Source organism: Cetorhinus maximus, chromosome 6 (assembly GCF_964194155.1).
Source record: "Cetorhinus maximus chromosome 6, sCetMax3.hap1.1, whole genome shotgun sequence".
Classification (NCBI taxonomy): domain Eukaryota; kingdom Metazoa; phylum Chordata; class Chondrichthyes; order Lamniformes; family Cetorhinidae; genus Cetorhinus; species Cetorhinus maximus.
This window is the reverse complement of record NC_135884.1, coordinates 141760373-141783472: the sequence shown is the minus strand read 5'-3', so window position 1 is coordinate 141783472 and position 23100 is coordinate 141760373. Positions and strand designations below refer to the sequence as shown.

Genomic DNA, 23100 nt, shown 5'->3' with positions numbered 1-23100 from the left:
ATACACCATGTGGTATTTCGCACTCAGTCCATATACTGTGTGATATTTCACACTCAGTCCATATACCCTGTGATGTTTCACACTCAGCCCATACAAAATGTGTATGAGGGTATTTCACATTCAGTCCATATACACGCCATGATATTTCACAAAAACTCCATATACATAGTTTGATATTTTACACTAATTCCATATACACTGTGTGACACTTCACACTCAGTACATATACACAGCGTGATAATTCACACGCAGTCCATATACAATGTGTTTGAGGATGGTTGACACTCAATCCATATATGCTTGTAGAAGGATGCTTCATACTCAGTCCATATACGCTTTGTGATATTTCACACTCAGTCCTTATACGCTGCGATATTTCCCATTCAGTCCATATGCACTGTGTTTCACTTCGCTCAGCCCATATACACTGTGTGATATTTCCGACTCAGTCCATTTAAACTGTGTTTTATTTCACATTCAGTCCATATACACTGTGTGATATTTCACATTCAGCTCATATACACTGTGTGACATTTCACGCTCAGTCCATATACATTGCGATATTTCACACTCAGTCCATATACACTCTGATATTTCACACTCAGTCCACATACACTGTGATATTTCACACTCAGTCCATGTACACTGTGATATTTCACATTAAGGCCATGCACAATGTGTGATATTTCACACTCAGCCCATGTACACTGTGATATTTCACACTCAGTCCATATACACTGTGATATTTCACACTCAGTCCATATTAATTGTGATATTTCACATTCTGTCCATGTACACTGTGATATTTCACACCCTGTCCCTATACACTGTGTGATATTTCACACTCAGTCCATATACACTGTCTGATATTTCACACTCACTCCATATACACTGTGATATTTCACCCTCTGTCCATATACACTGTGATATTTCACCCTCTGTCCATATACAGTGATATTTCACCCTCTGTCCATATACACTGTGATATTTCACCCTCTGTCCATATACAGTGATATTTCACCCTCTGTCCATATACACTGTGATATTTCACCCTCTGTCCATATACAGTGATATTTCACCCTCTGTCCATATACAGTGATATTTCACCCTCTGTCCATATACACTGTGATATTTCACCCTCTGTCCATATACACTGTGTGATATTTCACACTCAGTCCATATGTGCTGTGTCATATTTCACACTCAGTCCATATATGCTGTGTGATATTTCACACTCAGTAAATGTACACTGTGATATTTCACACTCAGTTCATATACACTGTGTGATATTTCAGACTTAATCCATATACACTGTGATATTTTACACTAAGGCCATGCACAATGTGTGATATTTCACACTCAGCCCATATACACTGTGATATTTCACACTCAGTCCATATACACTGTGATATTTCACATTCAGCCCATATACACTGTGTGATATTTCACACTCAGCCCATATACACTCTGTATATCAATGGGCTGGATTTGCTCCCTCTACTGCTCGAGGCTGGGTAGTATGTCCCGGCTGGCTTTGCGCTGCAGGGTGGATGTGACGCTACTTCCGGTAACACTGCCTCAGTTCCGCTTTCTCTGCCCGCTGTCTGAGCTCCATTTGGCGTCTTCAGCGAGTGAGTCTCTGTCCTTGGCCCGAGGTGGGGGAGGGGGTTGGGTGGAGCCGCTGGGCCGGGCCGGTCCGGGTGGGTGGGTTGGTTGCTGTCGTGTCCCCCGGTGCTGGTCCGTCCTTCGCCAGGCGGCTGTCCCCTCTCCGGGCAGCTGGAGCCGGCCCTGAGCGGGGCCCGGCGGCTTGTCCTGACCTTGGCGAGGTGTCTGCGGCCTAGCCGGGGCCGGGGAGCCCGGGAAGCTTGGAGGGTGTGGAGGGTGGACGGGTCCCCCGTCTGCCAGGCCTCCCTCCCCCCCTCCTCCCCCAGCGAGCGAGACAAGGCTCGGGGACCTGCCCCATTTTCACAAGGCCTGTCAAACCCGGAAATAACATTGCAGCTTTAGAAATGTGGAGCTAATTGACCTACAAAGGACATCCTTAACCGCCCTGTGATAAGATTTCCATGCAGAAACACCTCCCCACAGAGAGAGAGAGAGAGAGAGACCAGCTGCCTTAACCCTTGGGGACCATTCTTCAATGGTAGCCTTGGCCTCCGTTGTTTTTAATGCATTGCATTTTATGTGCAAAGCAGGAGTAAGTGATGGGATTCTCTACCATCAACTGCCTGTCACTGATGTGTAACCCTAACGTTGCATTATTAAAGGTTGAACTTGATGTCAACCAGATGAAGATATCAGGTCCCCTTGTTGGCAGCTGAACTGTGAAAAATATGAATTCGCAGAATTCTCAAGTGCTAAGCCATCTTAGCTGTTGTTGGTTGGTCAGTCAGATGATTAGATTTGGGTGAAATGGCGGAGAGCTTAAAAAACTTGTTTTCAAATTGGTGCAGCGGGCAGTCTTTAAACGGAAGTGTGCCTGCACACTGGGGTTGTTGCCTGGAGTCCAACTGCCTGCAATGCAATGATGTGTGATTGTCATTCGATCGTCTGTCTTTTCCTCAAGCTTTTAAATGGTTGAATCAGGGTGACTGATTCAAGCTAGTTCGTTTGAAAGAAGAGAATGAGCCAAGTTCCTATTCCTGTCTCTAACTTGGGTTTTTATGACGAGATGGGTTACAAGTTCCTATGCTTAATTTTCTGAAGCACTGCCCATCTGAAATTATTTACGCTGCACATTAATGTATGCCTTATTTAAAAAGAAACGGTTGTTCCTTAGTAACCCGAGGTGAATCTGATGTCGGCAGCATTTCCATAAGGAGAATATTTGAAAGTGATAATATTTGGAAGCTATTTTTTGCTTACCTAGTTTGACTTTTTAGGATGACTATAGGCTAAGGAATAAGTTGGAGTTTCGCAGGGCAATAACTTGGTGTTCTGATATCAAGGTTTGAAGAATTTATGAAGGTATTTGAATCTTAAGGTATATTCCAGCAGTACGTGATTAGTATTCATGACATTTTTACTTTTTTTCATCTTTTGATGGTGTATCATGGAAGTTAAACCAGTGATAACCAGTTCCATTTTACTTTAATAGTTGGGAGTATCCATTGTATTCAGTCTGAATTTCCCCATGGATTCTGGTGACTTGAGCTGTGATACTATCTATACCAGTCCTTAGTAAGGGTCATAGAGACAGCAGTGGGCCATTCAACCACTTGGACAAATGAAGTCTGGTTCCAGCCAGGCAGTACTGTCTGATTGGATCCTTACTGCAGCCATTGGCAATTATGAGGATTATAAATTTAAATATTAAACTCAACCCCAAATACTTCCTCTTCCCTGTTGTGCAAATGTTGCATAACTGTTGTTGGAGTGCATTCTGCAACTAAATTTTGCATAGTTGCCTTACACCGCAATAGAATATTCTTTCTACAGGATTATTTATCATGGGTTCTGTTAGTTTATAGGTGATAAATTGTGGTCTAGCCAACGTGTGAACCTCCAAGTGTCAATTTGAATTAGTTACATATAAATCAGGGAAGTTGAAACCACAGGATGGAATCTTTGTGCTAGTTTATTACAGTGGATCTTTTGAGGAAATAGTCATTCTGGGTGTGAACACTTAACTGGATTGAGTAGGAATGCCACAAGATAATTTCAATTCCCCCTGTTCATGTCTTTCTAAAATTATCATGCAAGGTCATACTGGGTATTGTTCAGTCAGCTTTACACCAAAAGTGTGTCCCATCAAAGATACCTTGCAAGAATTGTGTTTGATAATCTGAATACTTATGCAGGTTATATTTTTGTGTATTTGCACACACCTTTACTTTTCTGTGTGACTAGGATTAATAGTCTGCAGTAGTGCCATTGGGGGCCCTCTCACTGAACTAAGGAAGGAAGGACAGTCAAGGAAATGTTTGTTCTGTCGTCAGGCCATGAGAGGTGCCACTGCCTATTTTACTTCCAACACTCTTAATAATGCTTTAGCTCAGTTTGCAAATGACCAATACATATTAACCATGAACTTCGAGCCCTCTGCCATACAACTCTTCCTATAAGGAAAATTAAGATGTTAAATTGGGCCTGTATTTTTTGATTGAAACAGCTTATATTTCCAAAGGTGACTGGATTCATCTGATCAATCCACCTTTGGTTTTACTAATGGCTGTTCATTTCTGAAGGTTGCTCTTTCACATTTTGAAGGTGATTGGGTTAGAACTTTGGCCTTGCTCATGAATCATCAAAGCTTTGATATTTGTAACCCCTACTACCTGCTGTGCTGGATACTTACAGACTTTTACTTTATAAATACTTTCTAGCCATGCTACTGACAGTAGAGAATGCCCTGACAAATGTGCTTTGTAAAACCTTTACAGGATGTTGGCCTCAAGGGCTCTGAGCCTCATCACCAAGCGTGCACTTTCTACTTCTGTTTGCATGCGAGTCCATGGACAAGGTGAGTTGCAAAATAAGTATCTGTGGTCAGAGGTTCTAAATTCTAGTGCTAAGTTAGAATGCTGATCTAATATTTACTGATTGCATGTTCTGAATGATATTTGCATTGCTGGTTCTTTGTCTTACTTCACGACTAATGCAGTATTAGATGTTTGTGATAACTCAGTTTCCGATGCTTATTTGGTTTTACCAATGATCATGGTGTAAGCACCTTACAATGGATGACATTCAGGGGTGATGCTAGTTTTTGTAATTTTTTCATTGGAAATCTGTGAAAATTTAAATTAAAAAACTATTCAGGATGTATTGTCATATCTCCTCTTTCACTGATGGAGCAGTGCCAGAAGTTTTGCATCAAAATCAGTCTAGATATTTCAATGCCAAGCCTTTTTTTAGGCTGATGTCTAAATTAAAACAATAGCTTTTTGTTCATGGTTCAGTGATAAATATGCTTACCTAATTTTATTCAGTCAAAACTTGTGTACTGTATATTAGTGCTCTGCTAGTGAATGATTGCTGTGCTGAAAGATGGGAATAAACTAAAGTTTGAAGTGTGGTTTGATTTGAAAAAGCTAACATCAACATTCCTAATCCGTATAGCAGCAGCACTGATTGGAGCCACTTTACCCTCTAATTGTTTTGAAGTGGGTGGGTGATTTATTTAAATGTGTAGCTCCTTTAAATTTTTTGTACAACTTAAAGGGATCAACATATAAGATCCTGAGGGGTCTTGACAAGGTGAATGTGGAGAGGATGTTTCCTCTTGTGGGAGAATTTAGAACTAGGGGTTACCCATATAAAACAAAGATGAGGTGAAATTTTTTCTTAGGGTCTTTGGAACTCTCTTCCTGAAAAGGTGGTGGAACCAGAGTCTTTGAATTTTTTAAAGCAGAGGTGGATAGATTCTTGGTAAGCAAGGGGGTGATAAGCTACCGGGGGTGGGTGGAATGCAGATTTCAGGTTACTATCAGATCAGCCATGAACTTATTAAATGGCAGAGCAGGCTCGAGGGACTGAAAGGCCTACACCTCCTTGTTTGTAACTTGTGCACAGCCTGTGTGGGGACTTTGGGTTACTATGCAGGCATGCAACTTGGAGCTGATACTGAGAATATAACCTACAGTAGTGTTAACATTTCTCAACTCTACTACACGCACAGGTCGCATCCTGATCCTAAATGTATGTAATGAGTGTCTCATGTGAATCACTCTGTGGTACTTTTGTCTAAAAGAGGTTGTTCCACAAACAATGTAAAATAATGCTAAGTACATAAGTCAAGGGCAAGAAAGGCTGTTGAGCTCAGCCCTCTAGCGCTGTTACTCTCTGCAATTGTAGTTCCGTTTGCATTTAACATTTTGCATCTAATAATTTTGCCTCTGCTACTACACTGGCCAAATATTCAAAGCTGACTTTCCAAGTACCAATTTAAAATGTGTTTTTCACAAATTTAATTTGGCATCAAATTTGACTTGACTGACTCAATTTGAGGTAATGTTCTAGGTTTCTTGTTTGCAGCATTTAATCTTTCACACTACTTCTTGAGGTCCACCTTTCATTTCAGACAGTAGTCCTTGAGTATCTCTAATCATTAAACCTTGTTAATTGTGACCAGTTTTGTTCTGTTATGGACCTTTTGCAGTGCCTGTATGCAACAGTGCTTTTGTTGGTGAAATGCACAGAATTGAATCAGTTGTCAGTATCACCTCAAGACTTGTACTCTACTGTTCTGTCAATATGCTCCAGCACTTCATTTCAATTGTTCTTCCAGCCTGTGCAGACACAAAGTGATTGGTCTCCCATATTTAAGTCTCCTCTTAAGTCTGCCTGCCAATTTAGCCCCATTCATTGTAATATTATGTACATTGGAATGTGGAAAGCGTAAGATTTTATATTTGAATAAATTTAAATTTAATTTGCCATAGATGACTAAATACTTCTGGAAATTGTATCCTCTGTCCTATTTTTAGCGTCTTGAGGAAACTCAAGCTTACATTAGAGATCAATATCTGGATCATAAATGTAGACCAGAAGCTCTGGGATTTATGATCTTGTCAAAAATACTGATAGCAGGAAAATAGCTAAGATCATTAACTCTTGGAGTGTGTTCTATGTAGAGAACAGTAAGGCCCAAGCTACACTAACCACATTATATATTAGTTTAACACGTAGCCATGTAGCATTTGCTTATCATTTGTTACTTGTAGTATGAATACTGAACTGTATGATCAGTAACTGGTTTCAGCATACTTTAACCAAGACTGGGAGATTAATCCAAACATTAAGAGGAGGGAAACCACAAGATGATCCAAAATATGTTGAATGCTGCATTTCCTTTGTAGGTATGCTTGTGTTTAATCTTGTATACTGATGACTCTTGGCTCTGCAGGTGTTGCAAAGGTTGACGATTTTTCACTTTCCGCTTACTACGATCGCAAAGATGAGCCGCTTACAGCCCTTGACTTTGTGGATCAACTGTCTGGCGAGCAGAAGTCCCTGAAGGAGAAGGAGAAAAGTTCTTGGGTTTCTCTATCCAGCGATGAGAAGCTACAGTGTAAGTAACTGAAGTGATGTTGTGCAAACTGCATGCTGACATTGGAGCTGTCTCATTTGGTGGTTGGTTGGAGGGGAGGGGGTCGGGGTGCAATGCTGAGGGTTTGAGGCTAGTTTACCTCCATTCAACTACAGTTTGACTGCATGAATCACCAGGTACTTTCAATAAGTACACTACATTATTATACTAAAGGAAGAGATCTATTTACCCAAGTTGTTCATGATGTCTGTAAATAAGAGGTGTGAAAATTCAGGTTGGCACATCTTAGGATTCGGTCATTAGGTAACTTCAAAAGCATTTGAGTTTGCCAGTGTTTTCACTGTGCCTGAAACTCTTTCGAGTTATCAACAGTCACAGATTGCAACTCTTTCGAGTACAATCACAGTTCTTGGTTTCCGGGAGTGGGACATGAACCCACGACCTTCTGATTCAAAGGCAAGGGTGCTATGAACTGAGCCACAGCTGACACCTCCTTCACTGTGCCTGAAGGTGCTGAGAAACAGACATGGGTGTAAACCATTCCCTGGTGTTAAACTCCTGACAGCCAGTTGTTGAAGTAGGAGACAAATTCAATCTCAGTTTGTGAATAAATTTAAAATTGAAATAAGACATTACAAATGCCTAACTCGACCACACCAATGTCAATAAGTGTCTCTTTGATTACATGTAATCACCTAATGCCTATCACCTGTATATACTTAACCTTAATTTGTACAATTAGCACTTGGTACCTCAACTAAGTGGCCTTTTGTGTGAGCATAGATGATTGGCGGTTAAATTGACAGTGGAAGCTGTTGCAACTGAGTTCATTCTGTCAGCGCCTGGCGTCATTGCATAATTTTTGGGTAGATTCATTGGGTAATTAACCAAGAATTCTCGTCAAATAAAATCAGAATCTTAGAGTTTAGGAGGCCAATCAGCCCGCTGTTGCTGCGCTAGCTGTTTTCAAGAGCCATAAGCATTCCCTTTAAAGTGTTTCCTTTTCTGATGATATAGGTTTTACCCAGCCTCCTACTGCCCGACTGAAATCTGCTTGTGTCAGTGCAGGCTGGGAATTAACTTGGTGGCCGTCTGATCTGTGTACCTTAAAATTGTACAAGGTTAATTCCTTTACAGGCTAGGTTATTGGGTTATGTATCTTATATCTGGATAACTACAGTTATACAGATGGTTTTCGTTATTGAGCGGAGAAGATTAGAATTATGTGCATTTAAATTTATATCTCGCTAAAGAATTTCTGATAAGCTGGTCAATGTTTTGCAGTTGATCCTCCTCTCCTTTCGTTCCCTGAAAGATAATCAGATGAGATCCACTTCATTCAAATTTGCAGTTTTTAACTGTCCATCGAAATGTGCAGCATGAATGTATCCTATGGGGTTAAAAGCACATCTCCAAATCAATGTAACATACTCACCAGCCCATTTTGGAACATGCAGGCTTGAGAATAATTATGTAAGAAATAGGAGTTTGCATAGACCACCAAGCCCGACGAGCTTGCTCAACTAGCCAGTAAGATTGTGGCTGATCTATGTCAACTGCACCTTGCCGCACAATTACCCCTATTTCTTTCTTCCCTCAGTTTTCAAACATCTGTAGATCTCAGTCGTTGAATATACTGAACAACTGACCGTCCACAGCTCTCTGGGGTAGAAATTTCCAAAAATTCAAACCCTTTGAAGGAATTTCTCTTCGCCTCAGTCTAAAGTGGCTGACCCTCTTATTCTGAGACTGTTCTGGGCTCCCAACCAGGGTAATAATCAACTATAAAGCCTCTTAAAAATTTGGTTTCAGAGATCACCTCTCATTCTTGTTGATATCTTGATAAGTATCCTGAGCTTTGCGTGATGCTTCCTTCTGTTCTAAACCCCCCCCCACCCCCCCAACCGCCTCCTCTCCCACCGGCCCGCCCCTCCCCCGCCTCCTCTCCCACCGGCCCGCGCCTCCTCCGCCTCCTCTCCCACCGCCCCACCCAGCCTCCTCTCCCACCGGCCCGTGCCCCCCTCTCCCACCTCCTCTCCCACCGCCCCCTCTCTCACCGGCCCACCGCCCCACCCCGCCTCCTCTCCCACCGGCCCACCTGCCCCCCCCCCCCCGCCTCCTCTCCCACCACGAAGTGTTTAAACCTAATTTGCTATTTAATTTTTCTGGAGTCTTAATTTTTTAATTTCATATTCTGGTTATTGAAAATTACTTGGGTTACATTCTATCCTTTTACTAAAACAACTGTGTGGCAGCTGGTATCCTTAAAATCCACTGCAATTATTTTTTTGCCTCTCTCTCAGGTTCGTTCTCTCTTTTGGTTCTAAGAATTCTTTTATTGGGAGATGGTTGTGGATTTCTCCACGTGCCTGTGATGATACCTATTGATTTCAGAAAATGAAGAGCATTTGCTGTGAGACAAAGTGCAGTTCTTTCCCCGTCTTACCCCGAAAGTGCAGCACCTTGCTATTGCATGCCATTTTTTTTCTCTAGTAGCCTGGCAAACAAACCGAATAACTCCTAACAGGCACGTCAGTATGAATGAAATGCAGCCTTCGGGACATGCTGATTGTGTAGCAAGCAAGTAACTGCACTTTGCTTTTTGGTTCTAAACCTAGCTTTAATCAGAGAATGATACCACGTAAAAGGAGGCCATTTGACCCGCTGTGCCTGCTGGCTCTCTGATTCGTCCTATTTCCCTGCCCTTTCTCCATAGCCATGCGAACTTTTCTCCCTCGCACACTTATCCCATTCTTTTTTGAAAGTTATTAAGGGTGATGGTGTAGTGATACTGCCGTTGAGCTAGTAACCCAGGGTAATGCTCTGGGGACCCAGGTTCGAATCCCGCCATGGCAGATGGTGGAATTAAAAGTCTAATGATGATATGAAACCGTTGTTGATTGTTGTAAAAACCCATCTGGTTCACTAATGCCCTTTAGGGAAGGAAATCTGCCGTTCTTACCTGGTCTGGTCTACATATGACTCCCGCCTCTTAAATGCCCTCTGAACTAGGGCAGCTAGGTAATAAATGCTGGCCTGGCCAGCGACGCCCATATCCCATGAATGGAAAATAAATATGCTTCCACCTCCAATCAGGCAGTGCCTTCCAGGTCATAACTCACATTAAAAAAAACCCACCCTTTTCACTCCTCTTTCTTTGGCCAATTACTGTGTCCTCTTGTCTGAACCTTCTGTCATTGGACTGAATGTTATCAAACTTTTCCTGATTTGGGCACCTCTATTAAATCTCCCTAACGACTCCTGTTTTGAAGTTAGTTTTTTTTTTGAGTAGGTATGCTAAAAAAAAAATCTTATTCAGATGGTTTTCATTCATTTCCTCAGTGTATCGCATTCGCTTTAACCAAAGTTTTGCAGAGATGAACAAGTCATCAAATGAATGGAAAACGGTTATTGGTGGAGTCCTTTTCATGTTGGGTTTTACTGGACTGATTGTCTTCTGGCAGAGGGTATTTGGTAAGTGGAAGGAGGTTGGTTGTACCAGAAAAGAGCAGTTATATAAATCTTGGGTTGGGTCACATTGCACGTATCATTTATGCAGCAAAACCTCTTGTACTGTCTGTGCTTGAACTGGATGAGTACCCGGTATTGGGGGAACAGTCTCTTCTGGCAGAGGATGTTAAGTAGAGCAAAGTTGGCTGTACAAGATAAAAGCAGCTATGTAAATTTTGATGACTAAAATGTTGGGTCAAATTGCACATATATATATGCAGCATGACCACCTCCTCTATTATCTGTGCTTGAACTGAATGTGTACCCAGGTTTGGGGAAGAGTAGCTTAAGAATGTATGTAGTTTTTATTTCATGTACTAATTAAATATTCAGGAATATTTTCAAGTTACAGCTCATAATTAAGGGGAATCGTATCAGGCAACAGGGAATAGAGGGTTATGCTGATAGTTAGATGAGGCCTAAGTGGAGCATAAATATTGGCATGGACTGATGGGGCTGAATGGTCTATTTGTGCTGTGTATTCTATGTAATTCTGCATCATTTTAATGACAAAGACTTCCTTTTATTTCCAAATATATTAACTTGAGTAAATGTCATTAAGTTCAGAATCTGGAAATAACTTGACAAAATTTTCTGTATAAAACTCTATAGTCCTTTCCAGCAATGTAGCAAGACACATAGCTTTTATGAAGTAAACGTTCCTATAATAAAAAAATTAAGATGCTGCCATCAAAAAAAGGTCAAAGCACTAGATTAAGCTGACAAGAATTCTAAGCAGAGGAAATATGCATTTATATGTTGAATAATTTTCTCAATTATACTCCTATTACTTCTCATTAAAAGGGTGAAAAGCTTGTTCAAGAATTAGATTCCAGCTGGAGAAATTAATTGTTGTAGGTGATCTGATATGTGTTTCTTACCCATAGTATATGGTGATGTTCCTCACACTTTCTCTGATGAATGGAAGGCAAAGCAGATCAAGAGAATGTTGGACATGCAGATGAACCCAGTTGAAGGCATTGCTTCAAAGTGGGATTATGAAAATAACAAGTGGAAGAAATGAATATACACTGGAATCCTTAACAGTTACTCAATTAACATTTCAAATATGAGCCCATGTGTGTTCAGGAGATTAACCTAACCAAGAGTTAATCTGTAAATTTGATAATAAACTTGACTCGTTTACGTGAGATTGTCTGCTGGTTGTATTTTTTTTAAAAAGCAGCAAATTTTAACTTGAGATGGGGAGGATACAAACAATACCCTAGTACTTTATTACATTAGAAAGTCTAGTTCAACTTTTGGACTGAGTGGTTGAAATGTTTTGACCTATTTTTCTACTTGGCTTTTCTCTGCCATTTAAGGCTCTCTTTCCTGAACTGACCACTGATGTATATCCTATAATTTTCTACTTACACTACATATTGGTGGAGAGGGAATTCCTTTCAGAAAGCATGAGAAATTGGCCTGGGTCAGTTCAGCCACTTATAGTACCTGCACATATATAAATAGTTAGTGTACTAGATGTACTTGTGACTTGTAGAATTTTTATTTCTCACCAATCTTCTACCCTCAAGACATTGAGACCTTGCATGGTACAGATCCATCAGTGTTGGCAGGCTATTCACAGCTGAGCCAAATATCCAGTTGCATGCTCTGAATTGCCCACTAAAGCTGTACCAAGGTGGCCCACCACTACCGCCTTCTCAAGATCATTTGGGGGTGGGAAGTAAATGCCAATGACAACCACATCCCAATAATGAATTTAAAACAATATTTAAAAATCAAGTTGATCTAAGGTTTAATCTGTTTACTGTCACCTAAACAGCATTATAAAAGTCAAATTACCCCACGTCCAAATGAGAGAGTCTTAAGCAACTTACTGTAATCCCATTAATACAATGAGTTTCTGCACATGAAAGTCTTGTGTTCAATGCTGAATGTATTTTATCCATTTAGTGTCATGATCCCAGTTGGATTACCCCTGGACAAGTCTGATCCCAGAGTGGAACCCAGCTTGATAGATCCTAACTTTTATTTGTTTGTTTAGATACGTGGAGAGTAACTACTGAACAAAGTCACAAGAGTCAGCTAATGAACTTTTAACAAAAGAATAAAACATTTGTTCAACAAGAAAAGATGAACTATATCTCAAAACTCCTTCACCCACACAGATTTAGAAGGATGACACAATTACAAATGCTATCTTATACTTTAATGTTCACAGTAAATACACAGGCCATGTACCAATAGGTGCCCTGTGGTCAGACACACCACACTCTGAAATCAAGTGACAGATGCCATAGACCTCTCCTCAAATTACCCCCTTCAGACGCTTATCACACCATGAGCCAACCGGTCTCACTGAACTCAGTCTTTCACATAAGGTTTCCAACCTCCACTCTCCAAGACCTCGCCTTGGAGTCTTCACCCAAACCAACGCTTTCTCACAGACACCTTCCATAAGGGTTCACCTCCAGGGTTTTGAACTCTCCTTCTGATGTTCCTCTTTCCTGGGTCACCATGTGCATTCAAGCTGTCTTCCACAAACTCTATCTCACCGACTCAGTCGTCAACAGTACCGCTGCTTCGCTTGCCCATAGCAAAGAGTTACAGGCCTTCAGTTGTCTCTTTCGACCTTCTTGCCTCTTGCAAGCTATCCTCTCTTTAAATCTGCTTTCTGCAGCTTTTGTGTCTCTCAATCTGAAACTTGGAGCCTTTCTCTCTGCCCCTCACTTCACTTAACAGGACCTTTTCCAGGTTCCTGTCTGTCCTTTGATGATAAGGTCTTGGGACTTTCTGCTGTTCCACTTCCCTGGATTCTGGGATCTTTAGCTTGGAACTGGCTACCTGCTCCTTCTAGGTGGCTTCTGTTTGGCAGCTGTCTTCCAAACCAGCTGAACTCCCAACAGCTTCCAAATTAAACTACTGTTTCTTGCTTTTGAGTTTGTGTGTGGTAGAGACCTGTTTCTCTGGACCATTGTAGCTAGGCAACAGCCCAATTCTTCCACCCTTGTTTGTTTACCTTCTCTTTAGAAGTCGTAAAACTAGCTAGAAATGCAGGCACCTTTTTAAGTGAAACTGAAACTCAATTTGATCTTTCCCTAAAACACAGGTACAGAAATACAAATCAAACTTAAACTTTAAAGTTAAAACTCAACACCTAAAAATACTAATATAACAAACTATGTCTATTTCCTAATATTAGTCCCTTTTATATTGCACTTCACTCTAATATAGTTCTTATTTTTGTGAAAATAAGGAATTCTTCAGGGTAGTGTCCTAGGCCCAACCATCTTCAGCTGCTTCATTGATGACCTTCCTTCATCATAAGGTCAGAAGTGAGCACTATTTGCGATGACTCAGATACTGAAGTAGTCCATGTCCAAATGCAGCAAGACCTGGACAATACCCAGGCTTGGGCTGACAAGTGGCAAATAACATTCGTGCCACACAAGTGCTAGGCAATGGCCATCTCCAACAAGAGAGAATCTAGCCGTCACCCTTTGACATTCAATGGCATTACTGAATCCCCCATTATCAACATCCTGGGGGTTACCATCGACCAGAAACTGACTGATCTAGCCATATAAATACTGTGGCTACAAGAGCAGGTCAGAGACTAGGAATCTTGCAATGAGTAACTCACCTGTCTCCCCAAAGCCTGTCCACCATCTACAAGGTACAAGTCAGGAGTGTGATGGAATACACACTTGCTTGGATGAGTGCAGCTCCCACAACACTCAAGAAGCTTGACACTGTCCAGGGCAAAGCAGCCTGCTTGATTGGCACCACATCCACAAACATTCACTCCTTCCACCACCGACGCACAGTAGCAACAGTGTGTACCATCTGCAAGATGCACTGCAGGAACTCACCAAGGCTTCTTCGAAGCACCTTCCAAACCCATGACCACTACCATCTAGAAGGACAACACCGACACCTGGAAGATCCCCTCCAAGTCACTCACCACCCTGACTTGGAAATATATCGCCGTTCCTTCACTGTTGCTGGGTCAAAATCCTGGGGCTCCCTTCCTAACTGCAGTGTGGGTGTACCTACACCACATGGACTGCAGTTCACCACCACTTTCTCAAGGGCAATTGGGGATGGGCAATAAATGCTGGCTCAGCCAGCGAAACCCACATCCCGTGAATGAATTTAAAAAAAAAATAACATTGTTGCTTCCAAAAGCTGATGGAAACATCTCAAGCATTTTTGACTGGAAGAAAAGGATATCTGATGCTGGGACCAAATTAACAGGAGCATAACTACAGAGACTTCAGAAAATTGCAACAGTGTAAATTTAATAAGGTTCCACATTAGGAAATGATGGGCTGAACTTTAGCCAGTTAACTTTTTAAATTTCTCAGCATCTACTGAACCTTAATTACGGCTGCTTACAGTGGTTTGTGGTTTCCAAAGGTTTAACGTGTTAAGTAGGATGTTAGCCTTACTGAGAGTATGCACTCAGCTGCAAATTGTCTTGTAACAGTACTGTTGTTAATTTTTAGCTAATCTGCTTATTGATCCTGAATGGACAGTATTGTTTCTCAGCCTTTCTTCTGTCCTGCATGCCCCATCCTTGAACCCTTGAACAAACCCCATCTCTTATGAGGGGTATTGGAAATGTTAGGGCTGTTCTCCTCGGAGTAGAGAAAGTTAGGAGGTGATCTGATGGAGGTTTTTAAGATGATAGGAGGTTTTGGTAGAGTAAATAGAGGAAAGGATATTCCCTCTGGGGATTGTGTCAATAAGTAGAAATGATCTATTCAAAACCATTGGGAAAGGATCCAGAGAAGAGATGAGGTTTCTTTCATTGAGTTGTTGATATCTGAAACATTGGCCGGAATCTTCCAGCTCTCCTGCAACAGGGCCGGTGAGCCATTGAAATCCCCGTTCACATCTGCGGGACTGGAAGATCCTCCCGGCACGAGGGGCTGAAAAATTCTGGCCATTGTACTTGAAAAGGTGCTGGAAGCTGATTCCATAAACAATTTTAAAAGGGAGTTGGACAAGTACTTGAGGATGAGATTTACAAAGTAATGAACAAAAAGTGAGGATGTGGGATTAAGCATAACTGCCCATTCAAATAGTGTGCACATGCATGATGGGCTGAATGGCCACTACCTGCACTGTAAGGTTCTATGATACTTCAATCCCTCTATTGCTGAAACCCTTACTCGTGGCCTAGTTCCAGCCTCAATTATTTCAGTGTACTTCTTGCTGACTTTTAGCTGTACAAAATATAGTTGCTGCATTTAATCTCACCCTTACTTCACGCCGTATTGCAGAACAAGTTCAAGGGGCTGATTGACCGCCTGTTCCTATGTTTTCACTGAAATGCACTAGCTTCCTGTTTGGCAACACTGACGTACAGTGGCAGCAGTGTGTACCGTCAACGAGACGCACTGCAGGAGTTCCCCAAGGCTCCTTAGACAGCACCTTCCAAACCCACGATCGCCAACATCTCGAAGGACAAGGGCATGCAGACACATGGGAACACCACCACCTGGAAGTTCACCTCCAAGCCACTTGACACCCTGACTTGGAACTATATTGCCGTTCCCTCACTGTTGCTGGGTCAAAACCCTGGAACTCTCTCCCTAACAGCACTGTGGGTCAACCTACACCATATGGGCTCCAGCGGTTCAAGAAGGCAGCTCACCACCACCTTCTCCAGGGAAATTAGGGATGGGCAATAAATGCTGGCCTAGCTAGCGATGCCCATGTCCCATGAATGAATAAAAAAGACACAAACAACTTAAAATCCTTGTCTTTGGCATTTTGATAACGTATTGGAATTTGACAAAGTAATAACAATACTGCCCATTGTCATAAACTCCTCCAGCTTTATCTTCCCCTTTTGGTCTTCTGTGGTTCCCCCTCCCCTTTTACTCTGGAACCTTAAATTACCTCATTGCTATTCTGGAATTCTCTCCCCAAATGGTTGTGTCTTGCTGCTTTTGTTAAAAACATTCTCAAGACATCTTTTTGACGTAACCTCTTCCTGGCTCAGCATAGTTCCTCTATTTCACCAACAGAGTACATTGGACATTGAAAGTGCTATATAAATTTTAAGTTGTTACTTTTCAACACAAGTGTACAAATCAGGAGAGAAAAATGCAGTATGTGTATTTACTATTTGTGATGCAATTAAAATCTTTTGGCACTGTAAAGCTCCTTAATTACTAATAAAATACACTTCATATTCCAACTATTGCTCTAATTTAGTTGTTTTGGTAAATTCAATTACTGGCAATGACATTTTAAAACAGTAATGATAATACACTTGTAAACATTCCTACCAATGAGCCTTTTTTATATACCTCAGCAGGGCATGACAGCTGAATATTACACCAAAGGTGATTCATTTGTGTGTCAACATGAGGTATTGATTAACACTTGCAATTTTTCTCACATCGGCATTGAGGGCTTCACTCGTGGATCTTGAAGAAAAATCATACTGAGCTATTTCTGCAGGGCTATGGGCTAAGAACAGGAGAGTGCGATTAATTGGATAGCTAATTTAAAGAGTTGGCAGAGGCATTTCATAGCATTGCATAGAAGTATTTACGGAATAGAAACAAGCTATTCAGCTTAATGCCAACATTTAAGTTCCACACAAACCTCCCCAAGCCCTCCTTTCTGATGCCATCAATGTATCCTTTTCTCCTACTTGTCATAGCAAGTTCCACTCTTTAAACATTTGCCTGAATTTCTAATTGGATTTATTAGTGATTATCTTAAAAATTAGGGGCTGTAAATTATGTTTCCCTTTTAAATGGAAGCATTTGTTCCATGTCTAGCCTTTCAAAACCTTACAGACCTCTCTCTGTTTTCTTTGTTTTCTAGCAAAAAGAGCCCCAGCCTGTTCAGTGTTTCTTAATAGATGTGACCCCCTCAGCTCTGGTTTCATCCCGCTAAATCTTTGATGCATCTTCTCTAGTGCCTCTATATCTATTTTGTAAAGTGGAGACTAGAATTGTTCATAGTACCCCAACCTTAATCTACCAAGTTTCTATGCAAGTTTAACTAAAGCTCTCTGTGTTTTGTTTCTATCCCTCCAAAATATGAGCCACCATGCTGTGTTTCCTTTTTTAATGGCCTTTTAAATGCCATTGTTACCTGTACTGGTTTGTGTATCTGTACCCCCAGATCCCTCTGCTTCTCTATGCCATTGAGACACCTATTTTCCGAGGCATTTGTGGCCTTGTTAATCTTATCAAAATGTACCACCTCACACTTGTCTATACTGAAGTTTATTTGCTAATTGCACACTCATCCTGCATGTATATTAATGTCTTCCTGTAATTTGTTACTGTCCTCTTGTATTATCTATACCCCCAATTTGGTATCATTCACAAATTTTGAAATTGCACTTCCAACTCCTGAGCCCAAATCATTCATGTAAATAGTGAACAGCACTGAGCCTTGTGGAATGCCACTTCCCAACTTGTGCTAGTCTGAGCAACTGCCTTTAACCCCCACCCTGTTTTTCATCTTGTAGTCAGTTTGTTAAACATCCTGCTACTCATCCAATGACTCTATGTTTGGACCTAAGTCATGAGTCTACTCTGTGGTACTTTATTGAAAGTCTTTTGAAAATCTAAATTTATTACGTCTGCTGCATTACTCCTCTCTATTCTGTGACTTAAAATAATTCAATAAGGTCGGTCAAGCATGACTTCTTTTGAAATCTGTGCTTATTATTATATCCTCAGCTTCTTGATGGTTTTCTATGATATGTTTGAGTAAAGACTCAATTATCTCTTTTACCACTGATGTTAAGCTAATTGATCTATAATTTACTGGACTTGTTCCACCAATCCTCAGGCACTATTCCTTTTTCTAATGAGTTTATATATATTTTTTAATAGTGCCTGTTCAATCTCTGCTCAATTTTAATGTATGTGGATGCAATTCATTCAGATCAGGAGTTCTGTCCTCTCTAAGTTTAATTAGTTTATCAATTATCTAGCTCCTTTCTATCTTAAGTGCCTTTCTATCCTTTTTGATCTCTTCTTCTAAAGTTATGACCATCATGTTATTTTTTCTGGTAAATATCAATGCAAAGTAATTAATATTTCTGCCATTTCACTATCATTAGTCTATTGTTGTGTATCCATTAGTGGCATTTTGCCTATCCTAATTTTCTTTGTTGTATGTGCGTCTTTACAATGTTTTATTATTTATTTTTGTATTCCTTGATAATTTTATGCTGTAATTTCTTTGCCTCCCTAATCTTTTTTCTTCTTTCCCAACCTCTTTGTGTTCTCTTTTGTTGTTCTCCCTCTTTGTTACTTATGCGCTTAGTGTATGCCTTTTTCTTTAATTTCAATTTTGCCCTTATATCTTTATGCATTCATGGTATGTCATCACTGGCAAGTTTGTACTTGCTTTTTAGTGGGATATGTTTCTCATGGACTTTATTGATCATCATTTTAAATGTTTCTTACTGCTGGTTTGTTTCTTTGTTGTTAATATTTTCCATTTTATTTTCCATGGTTCCATCCTCATCCCTGAGAATCATTTTCCCCCCAACTTATTACTTTGGTCTTTGTCTTACTTATGTTCTTCTTAATGTTTTAAACCTTAATCTGTTGTGATCACTATTGCCCGGACATTCCCCTATGCATCTTATATGGTCTGGTTCATTTCCTTTTCCTAGACCCAGCAGTGGTCCCTCTCTTGTCGAGCTTTTTACATACTGGGTAAGAAAGGAGCCCTGCATACATTGTAAAACTTTTATTCCCTGTACCCTTTTTGCCAACTGTTGTCAGTTTATTTTAGCTAATTAAAATGGGCCAAATCGCCACCTTTTATGCTCTATGGCTCCAGGCAGATCCTATAGTTGATAATTGTTGGCAGATAGCTTTCAGTCCTCTCAGGAAACAGTGCACAATATATAGACTAATAAAATATTACACAAAATCTTCTTTCATGCCTAAAAGGGTCTTTGAACCATGTGACCCTTTCTCAGCTCTGGATCCTCCACATGTTCGTGTGGGTAGGGAATGGGAATGTAATGTGATTAGTATGATATGCTTCTCTTCCAGTAATTCTTATCCTGTGGGTATGTCAGAAAAAGGCTCTAACTCTGAGATGTTAGCTGGAGATTGGTAAGTGCAGCTGGAGAGGTACCAGTTTTAATGTCTGGCTATGAGTTGCAGTCTACTATTCAGGAGACAGCTTTACATTTTTAATGCAATACATTTTTGATGCATTCTCAAAACATCAAAAATGGCTTGAGTAAATTAATAAAGGTCCAATGGATCCCTGAAGACTTTTTAAACCGAACTTGATACCAGATTGTATATGTATATGACAGTATGAGGCATCCTTCCCAAGGGATTCCCAGAGAAAAATTGGGAACTGATTCTACATTTCCCTTCATCTTTATATGCATCTGAAAATCCTCTATATTGATGCAAAAAGGCAGTATAACTGTACCCTTACATCATGTATTAATGTCCAATAAAAAGAACATTTTAAATGCTCACACATATTCTTTATTCTTTTACATCCACATGAACCAACTTTATGCCCTTACACATTATGTTGTAAAACAGCAAAGACATAAAGATAAAAGCAAAATACTGTGGATGCTGGGAATCTGAAATAAAAACAGAAAATGCTGGAAAAATTCAACAGGTCTGACAGCCTTTGTGGAGAGAGAAACAGAGTTAATGTTTTGAGTCCGTATGACCCTTCTTCAAATAAATAAAGGTCTTGGACATTCCTGACTATCTTACTGATGGAAATGGCTGAAATAATGCTCCAAGTATCTGGTTGATATATATATTCACCACATATCATATGAGGGAGTGTCCTGCAGTAGTAGATCATGGAGAGAATGAAACCACAGTAGGCTGTTTTTCCTCATAACTTGTGGATAAATTTAACTTCATAATTATAACATCCTGTATATATATAATGAGTCATGTGTTGAGTTCATAAACCACCCTCAGGATTTGTGATGTAATTTGAACCCATGTGGTATCAAACAACTGAATGTAAGCCTCAGCTGTAAATGACTTTCTAACATATTCTCTCCTCTGGTTAGTACATTCAAAAAGTTACAGTTTGATCATTCACAGTGTTGCACACAAAGACAAAATATATTCTTCAAGTCAAGTGTGGTTAGGAGTTAGAAGATAATTGGAACAAGGCATACAGTCATAAAGTTTTGAAAGATATTTATATAACATTTACACAGTCCTCATTTTAACATCATTTACTTTGCTTTTTTTACATTATAATTTATTTTTATGCTACTAGTTGACCTCCTGTGACATTGCATATAGGAATGGAGAAGTGTAGTCTTCAGGTAAAATGGGATGAGAGAGCATGGGGTAATTGGACTAAGGCATACAGATGTGTCATGACTGCGTGAAGGGCCTCAAAGTGGTCCATGAACTAAGAGCTTGTGTGTGCATGTGTCCTCCTTTTTATTTGTAAGTGGTTCAATTTAAAAAGTAACCCAACAGTCAAGCTTTATTCTTGAACAAGATAAAGGTTAGTTTATTATAAAACTACTGCTGCAAGTTACTAAAGTAAAAGTGAAAAAGTTATTTACTAAAATACAGATACAAAGATTAAAAGCAGATAAAGAAAAAAGAATACTTATAAAGATTAAATTCAGTTCAGTCCTTTCAGATATTGTTGCAGGCTCATAGCATAGGAACATAGGAGCAGGATTAGGCCATTTAGCCCCTCGAGCCTGCTTTGCCACTTAACTAGTCGCTGATCTTCTACCTCAATGCCATCTTCATGCACTATCCCCATATCCTTTGGTATCATTGTCATCTAGAAATCTACTGATCTCTACTTTGAACATACTCAATGACTGAGCCTCCACAGACCTCTGGGGTAAAGAATTCCAAAGAATCACCACCCTCTGACTGAAGAAATTCCTTCTCATCTCTGACCTACCTCTTACTCTGAGACTGTGTCCCCTGGCCTAGACCCACCCAACCTGCATCAACCCTGTCGAGCCATGTAAGAATTTTGTACACTTCAGTGAGATCATCTCTCTTTCTTCTAGACCATAGAGAATACAGGCCTAGTCTCCCCAATCTTTTCTCATAGGACAATCCCGCCATCCAAGGGATTAGTCAGGTGACCCTTTGTTACACTCCCTCTAAGGCCTGTATATCCTTCCTTGGGAAGGAGACCAAAGCTGCACACAGTACTCCAGGCGTGGTTTCACCAAGACTCTATACAACTGCAGCAAGACTTCCTTACTCCTATACTCAAATCCCCTTGCAATAAAGGCTAACATACCACTTGCCTTCCTAATTGCTTGTTGCACCTGCATGTTAGCTTTCAGTGATTTATGAACAAGAACACCCGAGTCCCTTTGGACATCAATGCTTCCCAATCTCTCCCCATTTAAGAAACACTCGACATTTTTGTTTTTCCTACCAAAGTGGATAACTCCACATGTTTCCACATTATATTCCATCTGCCATATTCTTGCCCAGTCACTTAGCCTCTCTAAATCCTGTTGAAGCCTTTTTGCATCCACCTCATAACGCACATTCCCACCAAGTTTTCTATCATCAGAAAACTTGGAAATATTACATTTGGTCCCCACATCCAAATAATTGATATAGATTGTGAACAGCTGGGGCCCAAGCACTGATCATTGGGTACCCCACCAGTCACACCTGCCAACCTGAGGATGACTTGTTTATTCTTACTCCCTGTTTTCTGTCTGTTAACCAGTCTTCAATCTATGCCAGTGTATTACCCCCAATCCCATGTGCTGTAATTTTGCTTACTATCCTCTTGTGTAGGAACTTATCGAAAGCCTTCTGAAAATCCAAATACACCACATCCACTGGTTCTCTCTTATCTATCCTGCTATCATCACAGAATCACACAGTGCAGAAGAGGCCCTTCGGCCTATTGAGTCTGCACCGACATGTGAAAAACACCTGACCTACCTACCTAATCCCATTTACCAGCACTTGGCCCATAGCCTTGAATGTGATGACGTGCCAAGTGCTCATCCAGGTACTTTTTAAAGGGTATGAGGCAACCCGCCTCCTCAGAAAACTCCAACAGCTTTGTCAAACATGATTTCTCTTTCATAAATTCATGTTGTCTGTGCCCAATCCTGCCATTATTTCCTAAGTGCCCAGTTTTCACGTCCTTTATAATAGATTCTAGCATTTTCCCCACTACTGATGTAAGGCTAATGGGTCTGTAGTTCCTGTTTTCTCTCTCCCTCCTTTCTTAAACAGTGGGGTTACATTTGCCATCTTCCAATCCGCAGGCACCATTCCAGAATCTGTAGAATTTTGAAAGATGATCACCAGTGCATTTACTATCTCTACAGCCACCTCTTTCAACAATCTGTGATGTAGATCATCAGGTCCAGGGGATTTATTAACTTTCAGTCCCATTAATTTCTCCAATTTTAATCAATTTCTTGGCTCCCCTTTGTTGAATTTTAAAATGCTCATGATCCCCAGGTTTTCTACTTTTTTGGCAGCTTTATAAGCCTCTTCTTTTGATCTAATATAATCTTTATCTTCTCTTGTTAGCCATGGTTGGTTCACTTTTTCTGATGGCTCTTTGTGCCTTAAAGGAATGTAAATTTATGCAAACCATGTATTAATCCTTTAAAT

The 23100-nt window shown here is 40.5% G+C and overlaps 1 protein-coding gene and 1 long non-coding RNA gene across 2 annotated transcripts; both read left to right on the top strand.

The window, feature by feature from the left end:
* Window positions 1-1523: 1523 nt before the first annotated feature.
* Window positions 1524-11646, top strand: cox4i1 (cytochrome c oxidase subunit 4I1). The gene is made up of 5 exons (XM_078544600.1): window positions 1524-1631; window positions 4383-4462; window positions 6848-7012; window positions 10334-10465; window positions 11389-11646. Exons 2-5 carry the CDS (start codon window positions 4384-4386, stop codon window positions 11523-11525), a joined length of 513 nt encoding a protein of 170 aa, XP_078400726.1. The 5' UTR covers window positions 1524-1631; window position 4383; the 3' UTR covers window positions 11526-11646.
* An 884-nt stretch (window positions 11647-12530) lies between these two features.
* Window positions 12531-16679, top strand: LOC144682202 (uncharacterized). The gene is made up of 2 exons (XR_013576965.1): window positions 12531-12688; window positions 15757-16679. It is a non-coding gene; the product is annotated as an uncharacterized LOC144682202 (long non-coding RNA).
* Window positions 16680-23100: the final 6421 nt, after the last annotated feature.